The sequence below is a fragment of the Pseudochaenichthys georgianus genome, chromosome 24, assembly GCF_902827115.2.
Source record: "Pseudochaenichthys georgianus chromosome 24, fPseGeo1.2, whole genome shotgun sequence".
In the NCBI taxonomy this organism is placed as follows: domain Eukaryota; kingdom Metazoa; phylum Chordata; class Actinopteri; order Perciformes; family Channichthyidae; genus Pseudochaenichthys; species Pseudochaenichthys georgianus.
The window spans coordinates 34,837,983-34,855,292 of record NC_047526.1 but is presented as its reverse complement, the minus strand read 5'-3'; the positions used below and the strand labels follow the sequence as shown (position 1 = coordinate 34,855,292).

The 17,310-nt window shown below is 43.7% G+C and overlaps 1 protein-coding gene across 1 annotated transcript; it reads left to right on the top strand.

Moving 5' to 3' along the window:
• Positions 1–16,636, top strand: btbd9 (BTB (POZ) domain containing 9). Its single transcript, XM_034076221.2, has 11 exons — positions 1–170; positions 1,131–1,339; positions 1,907–2,270; positions 4,681–4,948; positions 6,304–6,523; positions 8,115–8,234; positions 9,138–9,247; positions 10,797–10,986; positions 11,892–11,999; positions 12,105–12,183; positions 14,690–16,636. The coding sequence occupies exons 2-11, from the start codon at positions 1,155–1,157 to the stop codon at positions 14,927–14,929; spliced, it is 1,884 nt and encodes a 627-aa protein (XP_033932112.1). The 5' UTR covers positions 1–170; positions 1,131–1,154; the 3' UTR covers positions 14,930–16,636.
• Positions 16,637–17,310: the final 674 nt, after the last annotated feature.

Sequence of the window (17,310 nt, the reverse complement as noted above, 5' to 3'; positions counted from 1 at the left end):
GAAAACTGTCTCGCGAACCGGAAGTGCTTGATTGTTGACCCAGAAGTGGTTTCCGGTTGGTGTGATGTTGGAAGGATTGTGAATTTGGTGCTGAATTTTCTCATATTTTGGACAAACATCCTCGTTTAAATCCTCTAAACTTCAACACAGGAGTGACCGTGTGCAGCTCGGTGAGTTTGAAACTCAGAAAGAAGACAGAAAATGAGATTAAAGCACGCTGTTATCATAAACTAGATATATATGAATCTGTTAGCTTAGCTTAGCATCTGTTCGGGTGTCAGATGACAGCGACTGTAAACAAGAAAAATCCCACTATCAGCTAAATTACTCTTTATATAACCTGCCAAATGCCGTTATCTCGCTATTAAATAAGAACAGACACTGTCTTATATTCGGTTTGTGACGTTAAGTTAGCTACACGTGTTTACACCTGCCGTTATGGTATTCTAGTTAGCATTAAGCTAACTACTGTTGATAGATACTTTATTTATCCCTTTATTGATAATTGGGAAATTCATTTGTTACTGCAGCAATGTGTTCAAGCATACACATATTTAAAAAGGTGGAATAAAGTATGAACATAAACAGAAAACATATACATAATATCTACAGTGGAAAATACATATATCACAAATAACTTGGCACAGGAATATAGACGTATACTACAGTAGCAGAAACTTAAATGCATATGATAGGATATACATTTAAGATGTGCAAAGTACATAGGATAATATACATATAACATTTGAGCTAAGTAAATAGGATAGTATGTACATTAAATGTGTGCAAAGTACATAGGATGGTATGTACATTACATTACATTACATAGGATAGTGCAAAGGCTTTATTGTCATATGCACAGTCACAGTGTAGATATGGCAATGACAAGAGTATCCCTGGCTCCTACAACGATGCAACATAAAGACATAAAACTGTAGAAAAAACTATAAAAAATAGTGCAAGAAATAGAGTATAAATACAACTGTTTAAAATAATGTTGAAAGTGCAGGAGAAGTTACAAGTAAAATAGATTTAGATGAGCTACAAATAGTGAAGTTAAATGCTGTGCCTCTGGGTTTTTTCCAAAGGCCTGGTTTACTTTCAGTTTGACACGTTTCCTCCTGTTCTAGATGTGAGTCTGGCAGCTGTCCACCATGAGTAACAGCCACCCTCTGCGTCCACTGGCCTCCGTGTCGGAGATCGACCACATCCACCTGTTGTCGGAGCAGCTGGGCGCCCTGGTGCTCGGAGAGGAGTACAGCGATGTCACCTTCATCGTGGAGGGGAAGCGCTTCCCGGCACACAGGGTCATCCTGGCTGCTCGATGCCACTACTTCAGGCAAGTGCATATTACAAAACAAACATAGCGTCTGGCACTGGTTGTCTTCTGTCAATCCTACACATCCTTTTTTAAAGGTCTCCTATCATACAAAATGCACTTTTTAACGTCTTTTTATACATATTTTATAGATACGTTTCCCCGGTGTGTCAGGGAACTCACAAAGCGTCAGTAAATAAAACCCTCTCTCTTTTCCTCCGTACCCACATCTCTAAAAACGGGGAACAACGGAGCTGATCCAGAGTTGCGTCCGACATGACGTAATATCTGAAATGTGGACCCACGGGCCAATCAGAAACGTTGCTGTCAGAAACAATGCCCGACTGTTTTGGATGTAATATGGTCGGTGTTTACATTAGCATCGATAACACTCAGAGCTAACCTGTGCTGGAGAGCATGTGTGTGAAGAAGCAGGAAGTAAAAAGGAACTCACCTTGTGGTGTAACCGGCAAGAGAGAAAGCCTTTGAGCTCCATAGCTAAAGATTTACTCTGTAAAACGTTTTTTTAGAAAATGAATGACCACTGATGAAAATATTAACACTTGGTTCTTCTTGTGTCTGCTTCAGGGCCCTGCTGTACGGCGGGATGAAAGAGTCCCAGCCCCAGGCGGAGGTGTGTCTGGAGGAGACGTGCACCGAAGCCTTCTCCATGCTGCTCCACTACCTGTACACGGGCCGGGCCAGCCTCAGCTCGGCCCGCGAGGAGGTTCTGCTGGACTTCCTGGGCCTGGCGCACCGCTACGGCCTCCAGCCACTAGAGGACTCCACCTCCGAGTTCCTCCGCACCATCCTGCACATCAACAACGTCTGCCCGGTGTTCGATGTGGCCAGCCTTTACTCTCTGAGCGCTCTCAGTGCCGCCTGCTGCGCCTTCATGGACCGACACGCGCCCGAAGTGCTGAACTCTGACAGCTTCCTCCTGCTGTCCAAGGTGAGAGGTTCATGCTCTCATTGGGGGAATGATCCTGACATTTGGTTTGAAATATTACAGTAATCTGGATAGTAGATAAATCATGTTCCTCCTACTCTCCAAGCTGAGAGGTGGCATCATTCGGATTGACCCTAATTATTCCTGCCATTTTACTTCAATTTATTATTGTTTGAATATTTGTTAAATGCATTTAGATTTAAATTACTTAACTTTTCGTTTTTGTGAATTACAATAGGGTTTAAAAGATGTGCCGTGAGGGAGGACGTGCCAGACATGTCTTCAGTGTTTCCCATACATTGATTTATTTCTGACGGGCCGCCACAAATAAATATCGTAAAAAAATGAAAAAAATAATAATATATTTTTATTTAAATGTTGTGAATGGATAGTGAGGTGGGCTGATGATCGGAAGGTTGCCAGTTCAAATCCCGCCTAGAACACCACCACCAGTGTGCCCTTGAGTAAGGCACTTAGCCCTCAGTTACTCCAGGGAGAATGTCCCTGTAGTCGGTCATTGTAAGTCGCTTTGGAATAAGGCGTCTGCTAAATTGTAAATTATATTTCTGGGAGAATAAACCCCACAGACCCTCAACTCCGGTGTGTCTCACTCATTAACAACACAACAAGAACGTAGTCTACAGTAGCCATGAACTCGCATGTATTTTCTTATTCGAGGGGGGGGTGGATGCGTGGACCACCCGAATAGGTTAAGGGGCGTTTGGCTTTTCTTGCAGTGGGGGGGTGCGGTGCCCCCACCAATAGAATGAAATTCTGTGGGAAACACTGTCTTTATATGGCAGGACAACAGGGGGTGATTCGACAGGGAAGCGGTATAGTCTTTGGACCACAATCTTTTTGTTATATTTCATTACACGGAGAACTACTATTGTTGCCTCGAATCGCAGAAATGTATGTTGACGTGTGAGGAAACGCACCATGGATTGACAAATTCTTACCTTCTTAAACCAACACTCAAAAGAAGAATTAGACATTTTAAAAAAAAAGTACCCAAAGTATTTTATGTACAGTAATTAAATGCAAGAAAACAAAGACACAATCAAAACTAAGACGCTCAACATTTTTAGTATTTTTGACTTTTGAAACGATCGTTGAGTACAGACATGAAGAAGAGGGGACACATGTTGATGTAGTAGAGACATGAAGAAGAGGGGACACATGTTGATGTAGAAGAGACATGAAGAAGAGGGGACACATGTTGATGTAGAAGAGACATGAAGAAGAGGGGACACATGTTGATGTAGAAGAGACATGAAGAAGAGGGGACACATGTTGATGTAGAAGAGACATTGAGAAGAGGGGACACATGTTGATGTAGAAGAGACATGAAGAAGAGGGGACACATGTTGATGTGAAGAGACATGAAGAAGAGGGGACACATGTTGATGTAGAAGAGACATGAAGAAGAGGGGACACATGTTGATGTAGAAGAGACATGAGAAGAGGGGACACATGTTGATGTAGAAGAGACATGAAGAAGAGGGGACACATGTTGATGTAGAAGAGACATGAAGAAGAGGGGACACATGTTGATGTAGAAGAGACATTGAAGAAGAGGGGACACATGTTGATGTAGAAGAGACATGAAGAAGAGGGGACACATGTTGATGTAGAAGAGACATGAAGAAGAGGGGACACATGTTGATGTGAAGAGACATGAAGAAGAGGGGACACATGTTGATGTAGAAGAGACATGAAGAAGAGGGGACACATGTTGATGTAGAAGAGACATGAAGAAGAGGGGACACATGTTGATGTGAAGAGACATGAAGAAGAGGGGACACATGTTGATGTAGAAGAGACATTGAGAAGAGGGGACACATGTTGATGTAGAAGAGACATGAGAAGAGGGACACATGTTGATGTAGAAGAGACATGAGAAGAGGGGACACATGTTGATGTGAAGAGACATGAAGAAGAGGGGACACATGTTGATGTAGAAGAGACATGAAGAAGAGGGGACACATGTTGATGTGAAGAGACATGAAGAAGAGGGGACACATGTTGATGTAGAAGAGACATGAAGAAGAGGGGACACATGGTGATGTAGAAGAGACATGAAGAAGAGGGGACACATGTTGATGTAGAAGAGGGGACACATGTTGATGTAGAAGAGACATGAGGAAGAGGGGACACATGTTGATGTAGAAGAGACATGGAGAAGAGGGGACACATGTTGATGTAGAAGAGACATGAAGAAGAGGGGACACGTGTTGATGTAGAAGAGACATGAAGAGGAGGGGACACGTGTTGATGTAGAAGAGACATGAAGAGGAGGGGACACGTGTTGATGTAGAAGAGACATGAAGAGGAGGGGACACGTGTTGATGTAGAAGAGACAAAGTGGATTTTGTATAACAGGTGACCTTTCAGTAAGCGTCTCTGTCCGCAGGCGGCCCTGCTGACGGTGGTGAGCCGGGACTCGTTCGCTGCCACAGAGAAGGAGATCTTCCAGGCGTTGAGTCGGTGGTGCCGGCAGCACGAGGAGGGCGCAGACACCCAGGAAGTGATGGCGGCGGTGCGGCTGCCGCTCATGACTCTGACTGAGATGCTGAACACGGTGCGACCGTCGGGTCTGTTGACCCCCGACGACCTGCTGGACGCCATCAAGACCCGGTCGGAGAGCCGCAACATGGACCTGAACTACCGCGGCATGCTCAGTGAGTTCTCCTCAAATCTGTTTCTCCATATACATGTATCGGGTACTCGTATGTAGCTCATCGAGCATGCGCAGTTGAGTTGAGTGCCTTTTAGGACCTGATGATTCTAATAAAGGCAAAACAATAGTTCATACTCTGTAGTTTATTTAGCTTACAAAAAAGTATCCACTGATTTACAGACGTCTCTTTCCCAATGTTAGTCAATGGGAAGAAGTCTTTTTGGCACGGGAGTTGTAGTACCGCCGTTTGGCCACTATGAAAACTTGCTTCAACGTCCGCCGCACTTCCTGGGGGCTTATTACTTCCTCCATTAATAATGTATTCTTCTTCACACAGACAGACGACACAGACTATAACAGCCCTTGTTGTTAAACACCCACGATGTGCAATATATATATATATATGCCGTTAATTCCTGTGCAATATATACCTGGCTGCTACATCTTCAGAACTGTTACAGATGGGTATTTTGTAAATTGTGTAATTTTATTTAATTTTGTCATCTTTAATACTTGTTGTATGCATGCTTCTTAGTTAACACTAAGCTGTCTTTGGCTCTTCTCTGCTGTAACGGAGCGTCCACACTACAGCTCCAAAAATAGCTTGGAGCTGGGCGTGTCTGGAGCTTGGGGATTTTATTCAAGCAACACGACCAACAACCAATCACATGAATCTCCCGCCCCCGACATACAAAGCAAAAACCCCCGGGGATTTTATGGGAGCAATATATATATATATATAAACTCCCCAAACAGGCGAAACCTACCAGTTTCCCCCACTGTCTCTGCCACCTCCCTCCATGCCTGGTTCCTCCGGTTTGTGTCCCGGGAGGTGAAGAGGGTCTGGTCATACAAAACCGGGTGATTTGCTACGGCGATAATTAGTTTCTCCTCTGACTTTTTTTGAAATATAGAAATGAACGGCGGGATATCTCTCCCAGCTTAGACGCGGTTTGATTGGCTACGGCTTCAGCTGTCAGATTTTGGGAAACAGGATTTGATTGGCTGGCGCTGGCTACTCCGGCGTCTCAGGCGACCAGAAGTTGAACATTGTTCAACTTCTGTCGCCTGAGACGCCTCGCTCTGCTACCCACAATTCAGTTCGGCGAAAAAGCGCGGCTACGTGACGTCACCCCATTGAAAGTGAATGGGCAGATCGGAGCAGATGGGAGCTTTCGACGCTGTAGTGTAGACGGGCCGTAACAAATGGAAATGTCCCGTCTGTGGGAAGAATAAAGGTATTCTGATTCTGTAGTACCGCCGTTTGGCCACTATGAAAACTTGCTTCAACGTCTACCTCACTTCCTGATTACCTCATCCATTAATCATTTCTTCTTCTTCTTCAATGGTTTTCAGTCCCCGAGGAGAACATAGCCACCATGAAGTACGGCGCTCAGGTGGTGAAAGGCGAGCTGAAGTCCGCTCTGCTGGACGGAGACACCCAGAACTACGACCTGGACCACGGCTTCTCCAGACATCCCATCGAGGACGACTGCCGCGCCGGGATCCAGGTCAAACTGGGCCAGTCGTCCATCGTCAACCACATGCGCCTGCTGCTGTGGGACCGAGACAGCCGGTGAGTCACGCTTGTTGCTTATTTAATTAGCTCTTTTGACTGCACTGTTAGTGTTGGGAAGATACTGAATGTACTCTTCCAATCAGGAGAGGAACGGCCCGTCCACACAGCAGCTTTGAAAAAATCTTGAAAATCTTGGAGCTGGGCGTGTCTGAAACGCTTGGGGATTTTTTGCGACCAACACCCAATCAGGAATCTCCCGCCCCCGACATACAAAGCAATAGCAATGTTAAAACAAAGTAAACTGGATATAAACTCCCCAAACAGGCGAAACCCTACCAGTTTCACCCACTGCCTCTGCCACCTCCCTCCACGCCTGGTTCCTCCGGTTTGTATCCCGGTAATAGTTCTGGTCGTAAAGAACCGGGTGATTTGCTACCGTAACTTCTCGTTTGGAATATGAGGAAATGAACTGCGGTCTGGCTCTCCCTGCGTACACGCGGTTTGATTGGCTAGCGCTTCTACTGTCAGATTTGCATACACGTGTTTGATTGGCTGACGCTTCCAGCTCAGCTTCAAAAGTTGAACATTGCTCAACTTTGGAATCCTGAAAATCCTGGAAATCTTCGCTTCGCTCCCCCACAATGCAGTTCGGCGAAAAGCGAGGCAATGTGACGTCACCCCATTCAAAGTCAACGGGCAGAGAAGCGTTGGAAGATTTTTTTAACGCTGCTGTGTAGACGGGCCGTAACATGATAACAGAGGTATCCCAACTGTAGCTGTGTACATGACAGGATGTAGGATTACCTTTTTATATAGACCATTTTTATTTTATGTGTTCAGGCTTCTTCTAAAAGCATGCACTCACTAGTTTGATTTTTTGATTTGATTTATTTCGAACGTGTAAAACAATAATAAAAAAATAATAATAATGAAACGAAACAATAGAATTAGGATACTGTACAATCTTAAGCAGTGTCAAATTGATAAACAAAAATACCATTGAGAGGCGAAGTCCCTCCCCTTCCTGTTGGACCTTATTTCTGAAAAAGTATGCATTGAAGTCAACGGAGAGAGAACGTATCTTTCAATCCCGTTTGAATTGTGCCACGAATTACACATATGATGTTTGTCAATCTTAAAAAATCATTTCCATGTAAAAAGAGTCACAGTTTGTCGTAAAACTGTTGAAATATAAGACTATGAGAAATACGCAACTAGAAAGACTACAAATCCCAGAGTCCCAGTCCCGCATGCTGGCTCTACGGAACCGACTAACTCCCCTTGTGTGTATGCACAGCTCTCAACGCGCCCAGACTTGCAGTGATTTCCACCTCTTTTAATACTTTCCGCCTCATTCTGAGAGAAAGAAGTGAAATGTTTCAACGTGACGGCCGTCTTGGTGTGTGGTGCGAGGCGGGAGATGTAGTTCATTGAGCGGTTTCACACAAAGAAAGTGTTACTTCAGTTTTACGACACATTTGTATTTTTTTTACTTATCTTTTAAATTGACAAACATCATGTGTGTAATTCGTGGCTCAATTCAAACGGGATCGAAAGATAATCTTCGGAGCTCCCCCGGAAAGGGAGGGACTTCGCCTCGCTATTGACTTATAAATTATATATAAACGTGTGTGTGTGTGTGTTTTAGGTCCTACTCCTACTACATCGAGGTGTCTATGGATGAGCTGGACTGGGTTCGTGTTGTCGATCATTCAAAGTTCCTCTGTCGCTCCTGGCAGAATCTGTTCTTCACGCCACGAGTTTGCAGGTAAAACATTTGCCTTCTAGTGAAGTTATCATCCCTTTACCCAAGCTGTAGCATTTCCTACATGTTCTACCTGCCTTCTTACCATAAACAAGGGCTCACACACGAGAAATGAACCCTAACTGCCATATCAGTTGTCCATGGCAACTACAGTGAGTTCTGAGCAGGTTGACTGTACTCTATTTACATTGTATTCCCAGTGTTTACAAACTACGTTATAATTGCTTCAGAGAGGACATAAGACCACATCGGAAAGCAAGTCAGTCCCTTGTTTCGGTGCCTTGAGAGTTCTAATAGCCTTGTTTTCACCTTGTTAGACAAATCAAGGTGAAGCGGAGACACGCCAGGTGTTAGATGGGCATGTGTGGTTCCAGATAAGAGTCCCAACAAATCAGAACATCGATCAAGTTGTTTCCTTTGAGATTGAATCTCGCAACACACGAACACAACCAGCCAGCCATAGCGTTAATGCAAATTCTAACACAATTTTACCCCTAAAACAATGAATATACCTTTTTAGGTTAGGGATGCCAGCGATTATTCGAATATTCGCTCCAGTCTCCATAATCGATTATTATTTTTAAAAATCGATTTTATTTTTTTTATGTTTTTTTTTTTTTTTTTTTTGTATGGCTTAGTTTCAACCAAAATATATATATATATATGCTAATAATAGTATTACAAATTGTAAATGGTCATTGGTCACACCACCAGTTTGTTTTACTGTAAACTTGGAGGAAGCCTCGATTATTATTCGCCAGGGCTGCCGAATAATCGATTGTGATCATGGTCAGTTTCTGGCAACCCTACTTTAGGTACCGTGTTCATTTGGCACTACGAGGTTCAACTAAAGCAGTCTTATCAAATAGTGTTGCTCAATCACATGCTGCCTTCTTTGTGTCTCAGGTACGTTCGCATCGTGGGAACTCACAACACGGTCAACAAGGTCTTCCACCTCGTGGCTTTTGAGTGCATGTTCACCAACCGATCATTTACCCTGGATAACGGCCTTCTGGGTAAGTTTCAGACACGGCCCTTGCCACATATCAGAAATCCATTGTGTCGTGTGCAACAGTGGGGAGGTGTTACATTGTTACAGCATGCAGGTACAAGTCACATTTTAAATGAGTTGATGATGTAATAATAGGAAGTGGCAAAGTTCATATGAAACTAAATTAAAGGAGAACACATAGTAAAACAAATAATTAGGGATGCTCACTCTTAATAGTGTGATCGGTGCTCTCTATCGAGGCCGGTCAGGAGAGGCGATCACATGACGTAAAATACATGACACTTTTCTCTGCGCGCGGCTAAACGAGCTCGCCAACATGGCTTCACCGGTCTGGCAGTATTTTAAGGTGTCCGAAAAAGACAGTAAGATAGCGGGATGCAACGTGTGTGAAGCAGAAACCCTGCAGCTCCGCCCGCGGTGACGGACCGGTGAGCGACACACACTAACGGCCCGTCCACACGGCGGCGTGCGTTGAAGCTTCACCGCTTCTGCCCATTCACTTTGAATGGGGTGACGTCACGTTTCGCCGAACTGTCACGCAGCCCCTGTACATTGATGGAGGCTGTGTGGAGAGAGTCTCGGTGATCAAACTCCTGGGCGTTCACCTGGCGGAGGACCTGTCCTGGAGGACCGACACCACGGCAACCGTCAAGAGGGCACAGCAGGGACCACCTCAGACAGGAGCTGCTTCTGTCCTTCTCCCGCTGCGCCGTGGAGAGCATCCTCACCGACTGCATCCTCACCGACTGCATCTGCGTGCGGTTCCTCAGCTGCACGGCCGCAGAGAGGGGTGCGCTCCAAAGGGTCGTCAACTCGGCCCAGAAGATCGTCGGGTGCCCCCTCCCCTCCCTGGAGGTACCTCGTTGCCTTAAGAAGGCAGTCAAGATCCTCAAGGACCCACACCACCCGGGTAACGAGCACTTCGTACGGCTGCGCTCAGGCAGGCGCTTCCGTACCATGTCTTCCCTTCAAACAGACTCGAGTTCAGTTTTCAGCAATACGAGGGGAATCGTGCAATCTAATTTATTTATTATTTATTTATGTACATATTCCCGATCATGTCTTTTTTAAGTCCCATTTATTGTCTTGTTGTTTTTATGTTGTCTTGTTGTTTTTATGGTGTCTTGTTGTGTTTATAGTGTCTTGTTGTTGCGTGTTGGCACCTTGAGTCTGTTGTAATGTCGTTGTACCGGTACAATGACAAATAAAAGATCTATCTATCCATCATTGTGGGAGCGAAGCGTAGATTTGCTCGCGACGAAAGTTGAGCAATGTTCAACTTTTGAAGCTTCGGCGGAAGCGTCAGCCAATCGAATCATATGCCAGTACAAGCTCTCGCCAATCAAACCGCGTGCTTGTGTGTCCGGGGAGGGAGATCCATGTGATTGGTTGTTGGTCCAGTTTCAGTTTCTCTGGAACAAGCTAAACTAGTTACACATATATGTATTCTTCACTGTCGGTAATTAATCTGAACGAACATCTCAAAGGACAGTAAAACTCATGTTGGCAAGACCGGTTTCCCCCAAGTCAATGTCACGACCTCCTGTCCGCAGTGCCGAGTGAGAACGTGGCGACCATCGCATCGTGTGCCAGCGTCATCGAGGGAGTGAGCCGCAGCAGAAATGCCTTGCTCAACGGCGACACGCACAACTACGACTGGGACTCGGGCTACACCTGCCACCAGCTGGGCTCCGGAGCCATCGTCATCCAACTCGCTCAGCCCTATAGCATCGGATCACTCAGGTACATCCATCAATCCATCACAATCTAAATCAAATACTATATTAAAGTGCAGAGCTGTGCAGATTTACAAAGAGGAAGTAGTGTAGGTAGGTAGACAGACAGACAGACAGACAGACAGACGGGTAGGTAGACAGACGGGTAGGTAGACAGACGGGTAGGTAGACAGACGGGTAGGTAGACAGACGGGTAGGTAGACAGACGGGTAGGTAGGTAGGTAGGTAGACAGACGGGTAGGTAGGTAGACAGACGGGTAGGTAGGTAGACAGACGGGTAGGTAGGTAGGTAGACAGACGGGTAGGTAGACAGACGGGTAGGTAGGTAGGTAGACAGACGGGTAGGTAGACGGATGGGTAGGTAGGTAGGTAGACAGACGGGTAGGTAGGTAGACAGACGGGTAGGTAGGTAGGTAGACAGACGGGTAGGTAGGTAGACAGACGGGTAGGTAGGTAGACAGACGGGTAGGTAGGTAGGTAGACAGACGGGTAGGTAGACAGACAGACGGGTAGGTAGACAGACGGGTAGGTAGACAGACGGGTGGGTAGGTAGGTAGGTAGGTAGACAGACGGGTAGGTAGGTAGGTAGACAGACGGGTAGGTAGGTAGGTAGACAGACGGGTAGGTAGGTAGACAGACGGGTAGGTAGGTAGACAGACGGGTAGGTAGGTAGACAGACGGGTAGGTAGACGAGTAGGTAGACAGACGGGTAGGTAGGTAGGTAGACAGACGGGTAGGTAGGTAGGTAGGTAGACAGACAGACGGGTAGGTAGGTAGATAGATAGATAGATAGATAGATAGATGGATTGATAGATGGATTGATAGATGGATTGATAGATGGATAGCAAAGTCATAAGACGTTTACTTTGAAAGAGATCAGTAGTGTTTATTGTTCCTTCACTTCCTGTCCAGGCTGCTGCTGTGGGACTGTGACGAGCGCTCCTACAGTTATTACATCGAGGTCTCCGCCACCCAGCAGCAGTGGACCAAGGTGGTGGATCGAACCAGGGCGGCATGTCGGTGAGGCTCCTCTCCTGTCTTTACCCCAGCGTATCCGTGTATGTTAACTGATATACAATCACAAGGTTTCATATTTTGTTTTGTTTATTCACCGCCCTCTCTCAGGTCATGGCAGACGTTGAAGTTTGATAAGCAGCCGGCTTCCTTCATCCGTATTGTCGGGACTCACAACACTGCTAACGAGGTGACACACACACACACACACACACACACACACAGGCTTCTTTTTGTGTCTACTAATGGGAAAGGAAACGGAAACATGTTTAACTAAGTGCCTCGTGGTTCCTCCTGAACCCAACCAGTGCAAAGATGGGACATTGTGTACGATACGATAATACTTTCATGGTCAGATCAAGTCTGAAATGTGACTTGCATCACAGCAGCTCCATGTGTAACGTCAACAGACAAATATCAAGACACGATACATGAAAAACAAACAACAAACATTTAACCGTACGATCGGTGAGAGAAAACCTGCTCAAAGAGCCAGTACAGTTTATAACTGTTTGCATTCAGAAAGGCAAAACTCGAGCGGTGCACCCCTACCCTGAAACCCCTAGAGATACAAGTTTAATCAAAGGAGCACGGTTCCATGTTAAAAAACAAATAAATAAATAAAAGAAAAGACGTATAAGTAAATAAATAGATGAATAAGTGGGAGAATAACAAAAAAAGTAAAGCAAATATTAAGGTGTTGTAAATAAATAACATTAAGTCGCTTTCCGGCTATTCGTTTTTGAGTGTTAGGAGGTTGTTGAAATGATCCATCACGCGCTGACACTTAAACGGTCTATAGATCCCCTGATGGTACGTGTTCTAAAGAATACCAGGTCTTTAAGCCAAATGGAGGACGATGGGGGCGTCATATATACACTCAGAACTTACCCTGCACTGCTATCTGCAATATAAATGTATATCCAGGGGGTCCGCGGGGTCTTAAAAAGTATTAAAAGTTGATAAATCAATTTAGCGAAAATGAAGGCTATTAAAAAGTATGAAACGGCATTTTCCTGAATGTAATCATGGCGTAGGTGTGTCGTGTGATTCTGTAGTTTATTGATGGCATCCCGTTGGGTGTGACGTCATCTGAACCGGACGTATCACGCTCACTGCTCGATAGCGCGCGAAGGTCCGTTTACGCCGGTTGCTAAGCAACATCGTTATGGGGAAATGCAAGTCTGCGTCCAAATGGTTGGAAGATAAGGAGGAAGGACAATCAATACTGCATTATAGTCAATGTGAGGTAAAGTGTGTCGCCATGGTAACTGGTTAGAACTCCAAGTGGCGATAAGGTCTTAAAATGTATGGAAAGGGTCCAAAGATCCAAAAATACTTAAAGTTCCAAAAATACTTAAAGTTCCAAATATACTTAAAGATCCAAAAATACCGCTAATTCCAAAAATACTTAAAGTTCCAAAAATACCGTACATTCCAAAAATACTTAAAGATCCAAATATACTTAAAGTTCCAAATATACTTAAACTTCCAAACATACTTAAACTTCCAAATATACTTAAAGATCCAAATATACTTAAACTTCCAAAAAGACCGCAAATGGTTGTAAGATAAGGAGGAAGGACAATCAATACTGTATATAGTCAATGTGAGGTAAAGTGTGTCGCCATGGTAACCGGTTAGAACTCAAAGTGGTGATGAGGTCTTAAAATGTATGGAAAGGGTCCAAAGATCCAAAAATACTTAAAGTTCCAAAAATACTTAAAGTTCCAAATATACTTAAAGATCCAAAAATACTGCAAATTCCAAAAATACTTAAAGTTCCAAAAATACCGTAAATTCCAAAAATACTTAAAGATCCAAATATACTTAAAGTTCCAAATATACTTAAACTTCCAAACATACTTAAACTTCCAAATATACTTAAAGATCCAAATATACTTAAACTTCCAAAAAGACCGCAAATGGTTGTAAGATAAGGAGGAAGGACAATCAATACTGTATATAGTTAATGTGAGGTAAAGTGTGTCGCCATGGTAACCGGTTAGAACTCAAAGTGGTGATGAGGTCTTAAAATGTATGGAAAGGGTCCAAAGATCCAAAAATACTTAAAGTTCCAAAAATACTTAAAGTTCCAAATATACTTAAAGATCCAAAAATACTGCAAATTCCAAAAATACTTAAAGACCCAAATATACTTAAAGTTCCAATTATACTTAAAGTTCCAAAAATACTTAAAGGTCCAAATATACTTAAAGATCCAAATATACTTAAACTTCCAAAAATACCGCAAATGGTTGGAAGATAAGGAGGAAGAACAATCAATACTGTATATAGTCAATGTGAGGTAAAGTGTGTCGCCAAGGTAACCGGTTAAAACTCAAAGTGGCGATGAGGTCTTAAAATGTATGGAAAGGGTCTTAAAAGGTCTTACATCTGACTTCAGGATTCCTGCATATACCCTGATGTATTTAACCTTTTATATATTTCTCTCGTACTATTACTACATGTTTATTCCTATTGTATTTGTATTGTTATTATCCCATGTGTACTATCTGTGTTTCTGTCTTATTCGGTTGCTGCTACAACACCTGGATTTCCCAACAGGGATCAGTAAAGGCCCATCTTGTTTTATCTTATCTCATTTGCAATCTAGTCAAATTCTGCTACAAGCTAATAATGATGAGAAGACTTCACATTTCTCACCAGACTCACGCAGGTCTTTCTCTCCTCAGGTGTTCCACTGCGTTCACTTTGAGTCTCCGGCCCAGTTGGACACAGACGTGAATGAAGGCAGCCCGGGTTTGGACGCCTCGGATCCTGACTCCGCCTCTCCGCAGAAGCGACCCCAGCGACCTTCACGCACACACAGCCTGCAGCCCTCCCAGCCCTCCCATCTCTCCCAGCCCTCCCATCTCTCCCAGCCCTCCCATCCCTCTTCCTCCTCCTCATCTTCTTCCCAGTCCCACCATTAAAACCTGGGCCTATCGTCGGGAAAGGGTTGAGAGGACGGGAGAAAAACGCTCACCTCAGAATGCCATTTTTGCACAGCCTTCATCACCCAGACTGCACTGCTACAGCGCTGCTAAAGGCGACCGTCTCATTGTCATCACCTGTGATACTTCTGTCATTAGTGCAACATTAGAGACTGGTGTAGCAGCGGCAGCGTTTAGGGCTCCAGTCGTCCCAGTTCTGAAACGGAAGGTTAGGCGTTACATCTTTGCTCCAACATTTTCGTGAAGGTACTCTGTAGCTGCAAATTCTTCCCTTGAAAAAGTGAGATCTTGTACTTCTCCAAAGACCTCACGGAGACGCGGTCGTTCTGCTCCACCAAAGAGCGTCGGAGCCGTATCGGAAGGGAAGCGTCGCTATCTGAATTTTACGAGCAAATATTCCCCAAAAGAGATGGATTTTTTTTTCCATAAACAAGCTATTTTTTTAAGAAAACTGTCTTAAAGCGACGACTCACTTTGCATACCATCGAGCGAACAGAGTAGCAGTCGAGTATTTTTCAAAGTTTGGAATGAAATCGTTCGAATGTTTGCCAAAGCTTTGGAGCTAATGCACCCTGCGGCATTTGTATGCAATTTGCACTTAATCCAATTATGCATTTGCATAGTAAGTAATCACTGTTAAGTATTTGCTGAAAGGCTTTCACACCCGGACACAAAGTCTGGTCCTGATCTGGTGTGACTCTTTTGATAATTAAAATGCATACGTGAAGAAAAACCTCACTTGAACTAGATTGAGTTCAGCGTTCTGGATTTAGTATTTGAAGCACTTGGAATAGCTTAGCACAAATGATTAGGACATTAATTAGCCTGCAAAAATTGGGTTTGAGTGGTTCGGACCAAATTGTGTAGTGCTGCTAGGAAGAAGGTTTCTATTCAGTGGACACACGAGCAGCTGCTATCGGCACTTTATTTTACTCGAGTACTCAGAAATAAAGGTTGCAGCTTGGCTCCTCCGACTGACGCTCAGTGCTGGATTTCTGTTTGTATGTTGATTTTATTTAAACACTCGCTGTCTTTTGTGTGTGTTTTCTTGAGTTTTGTTTTTAAATTAAGCGATCAGTGCTGTGGTTTGTTTATTGTGTGTCCTGATGTTGCACTTATGAGTTGTTCGTCTTGCAGAACTCTTTTATCGGATGTGAATAGCCTGTCCCGCCGATGTTTCTACACGCCTTCTTAAATCATCGCCATCTACATTTTAGAAGCGCACCCGTAGTTTGATAAAGTCTTCCTTAATAACCGACCCGAGAACTGAAAAAGGGTTTGTTCAGGTTCATGTAGAAAAACACACTCCCCACCCCCCATCTACCTTTTATGTCTGTGTATAGTTTTACTTAATATATATTAGTTTTGACTGTTGACGTGTGATTGCATTTCACTGCCTCTTGTTCAATACATTGCCTGTCAAAAATGTGATTATGGAAACAACTGACATTGTTCATCGCTGACACCCGTCTGCTTGTTCCTGCTGTTAACCTCAGCGGAGCTCTTTGATACAAGCAATACATTGATGTGTATCTTCTGTTACAGACCAACAGGGATCAGTCGACACGTGTTCATCGTGCTATAGGCACTGATGCCCCGGCAGCTCTCTAGAACATGTGATGTGTAATGCTGGCTGAGGAGCTGTTTTACTGTCATGAAACATTTAAAAAAACATCTAATTTTGAAGATCTATTGTCTTGTTTCTGTTTCTCAATGAATGGATGGATGGGAAGGAAAGCCGTCGAGCAGTGTAAGCCCAACACACATGACAGAACAATTAAGAAGCAAGGATGAAACGATTACCTGTAGAACTGATGAGCATTATATTTATATATATATATGGATAGATTCACAGTTTAGAGAGCTTTGATGCACCTTTGTGGGATGTATCTCAGATAAAGGCACTGATCAATGGAAGAATTGTTACCCCAAAGCTTTTAATCAATCAGGAAATGGCTAACTTATCTCTGACTTGTGATTTTGTTTAAAACACAGATGGGTCAGATGACAATGTGTGATCTAAATGATGTTGCTTGTATTGACTAAATTCTCTTTATTTAGATTATTTAGCATCTTTCAGCACATAGTTTCCCCTTTTTAAAACTCCAATAAACCCTAGTGCACTACTTTTCCACCACCACAAAAGCACAAAGATAGAATGTGTGACTGTTTACAGCGTGTTATGCTGCTCAAAAAAGTCAATAAATGTGGGTTAAATAAAACTGGAAGACACCAGATAGTTGCTGATCCATCCACAATTCTATAACATTGATCTAGAAGTGTTAATGCTGTTTTAAATACAATTTAATCAACACATATATGTACAGTATTTACATGCTGTCGTTTAAGGTTAACTTTAA

Excerpts from the sequence above, each read along its gene's own strand:
- btbd9 (XM_034076221.2), top strand. The coding sequence starts at position 1,155 with ATGAGTAACAGCCACCCTCTGCGTCCACTGGCCTCCGTGTCGGAGATC. Across the intron at positions 6,524-8,114 it reads CTGTGGGACCGAGACAGCCG|GTCCTACTCCTACTACATCG; the intron begins GTGAGTCACGCT and ends TGTGTGTTTTAG. Across the intron at positions 10,987-11,891 it reads TATAGCATCGGATCACTCAG|GCTGCTGCTGTGGGACTGTG; the intron begins GTACATCCATCA and ends CTTCCTGTCCAG.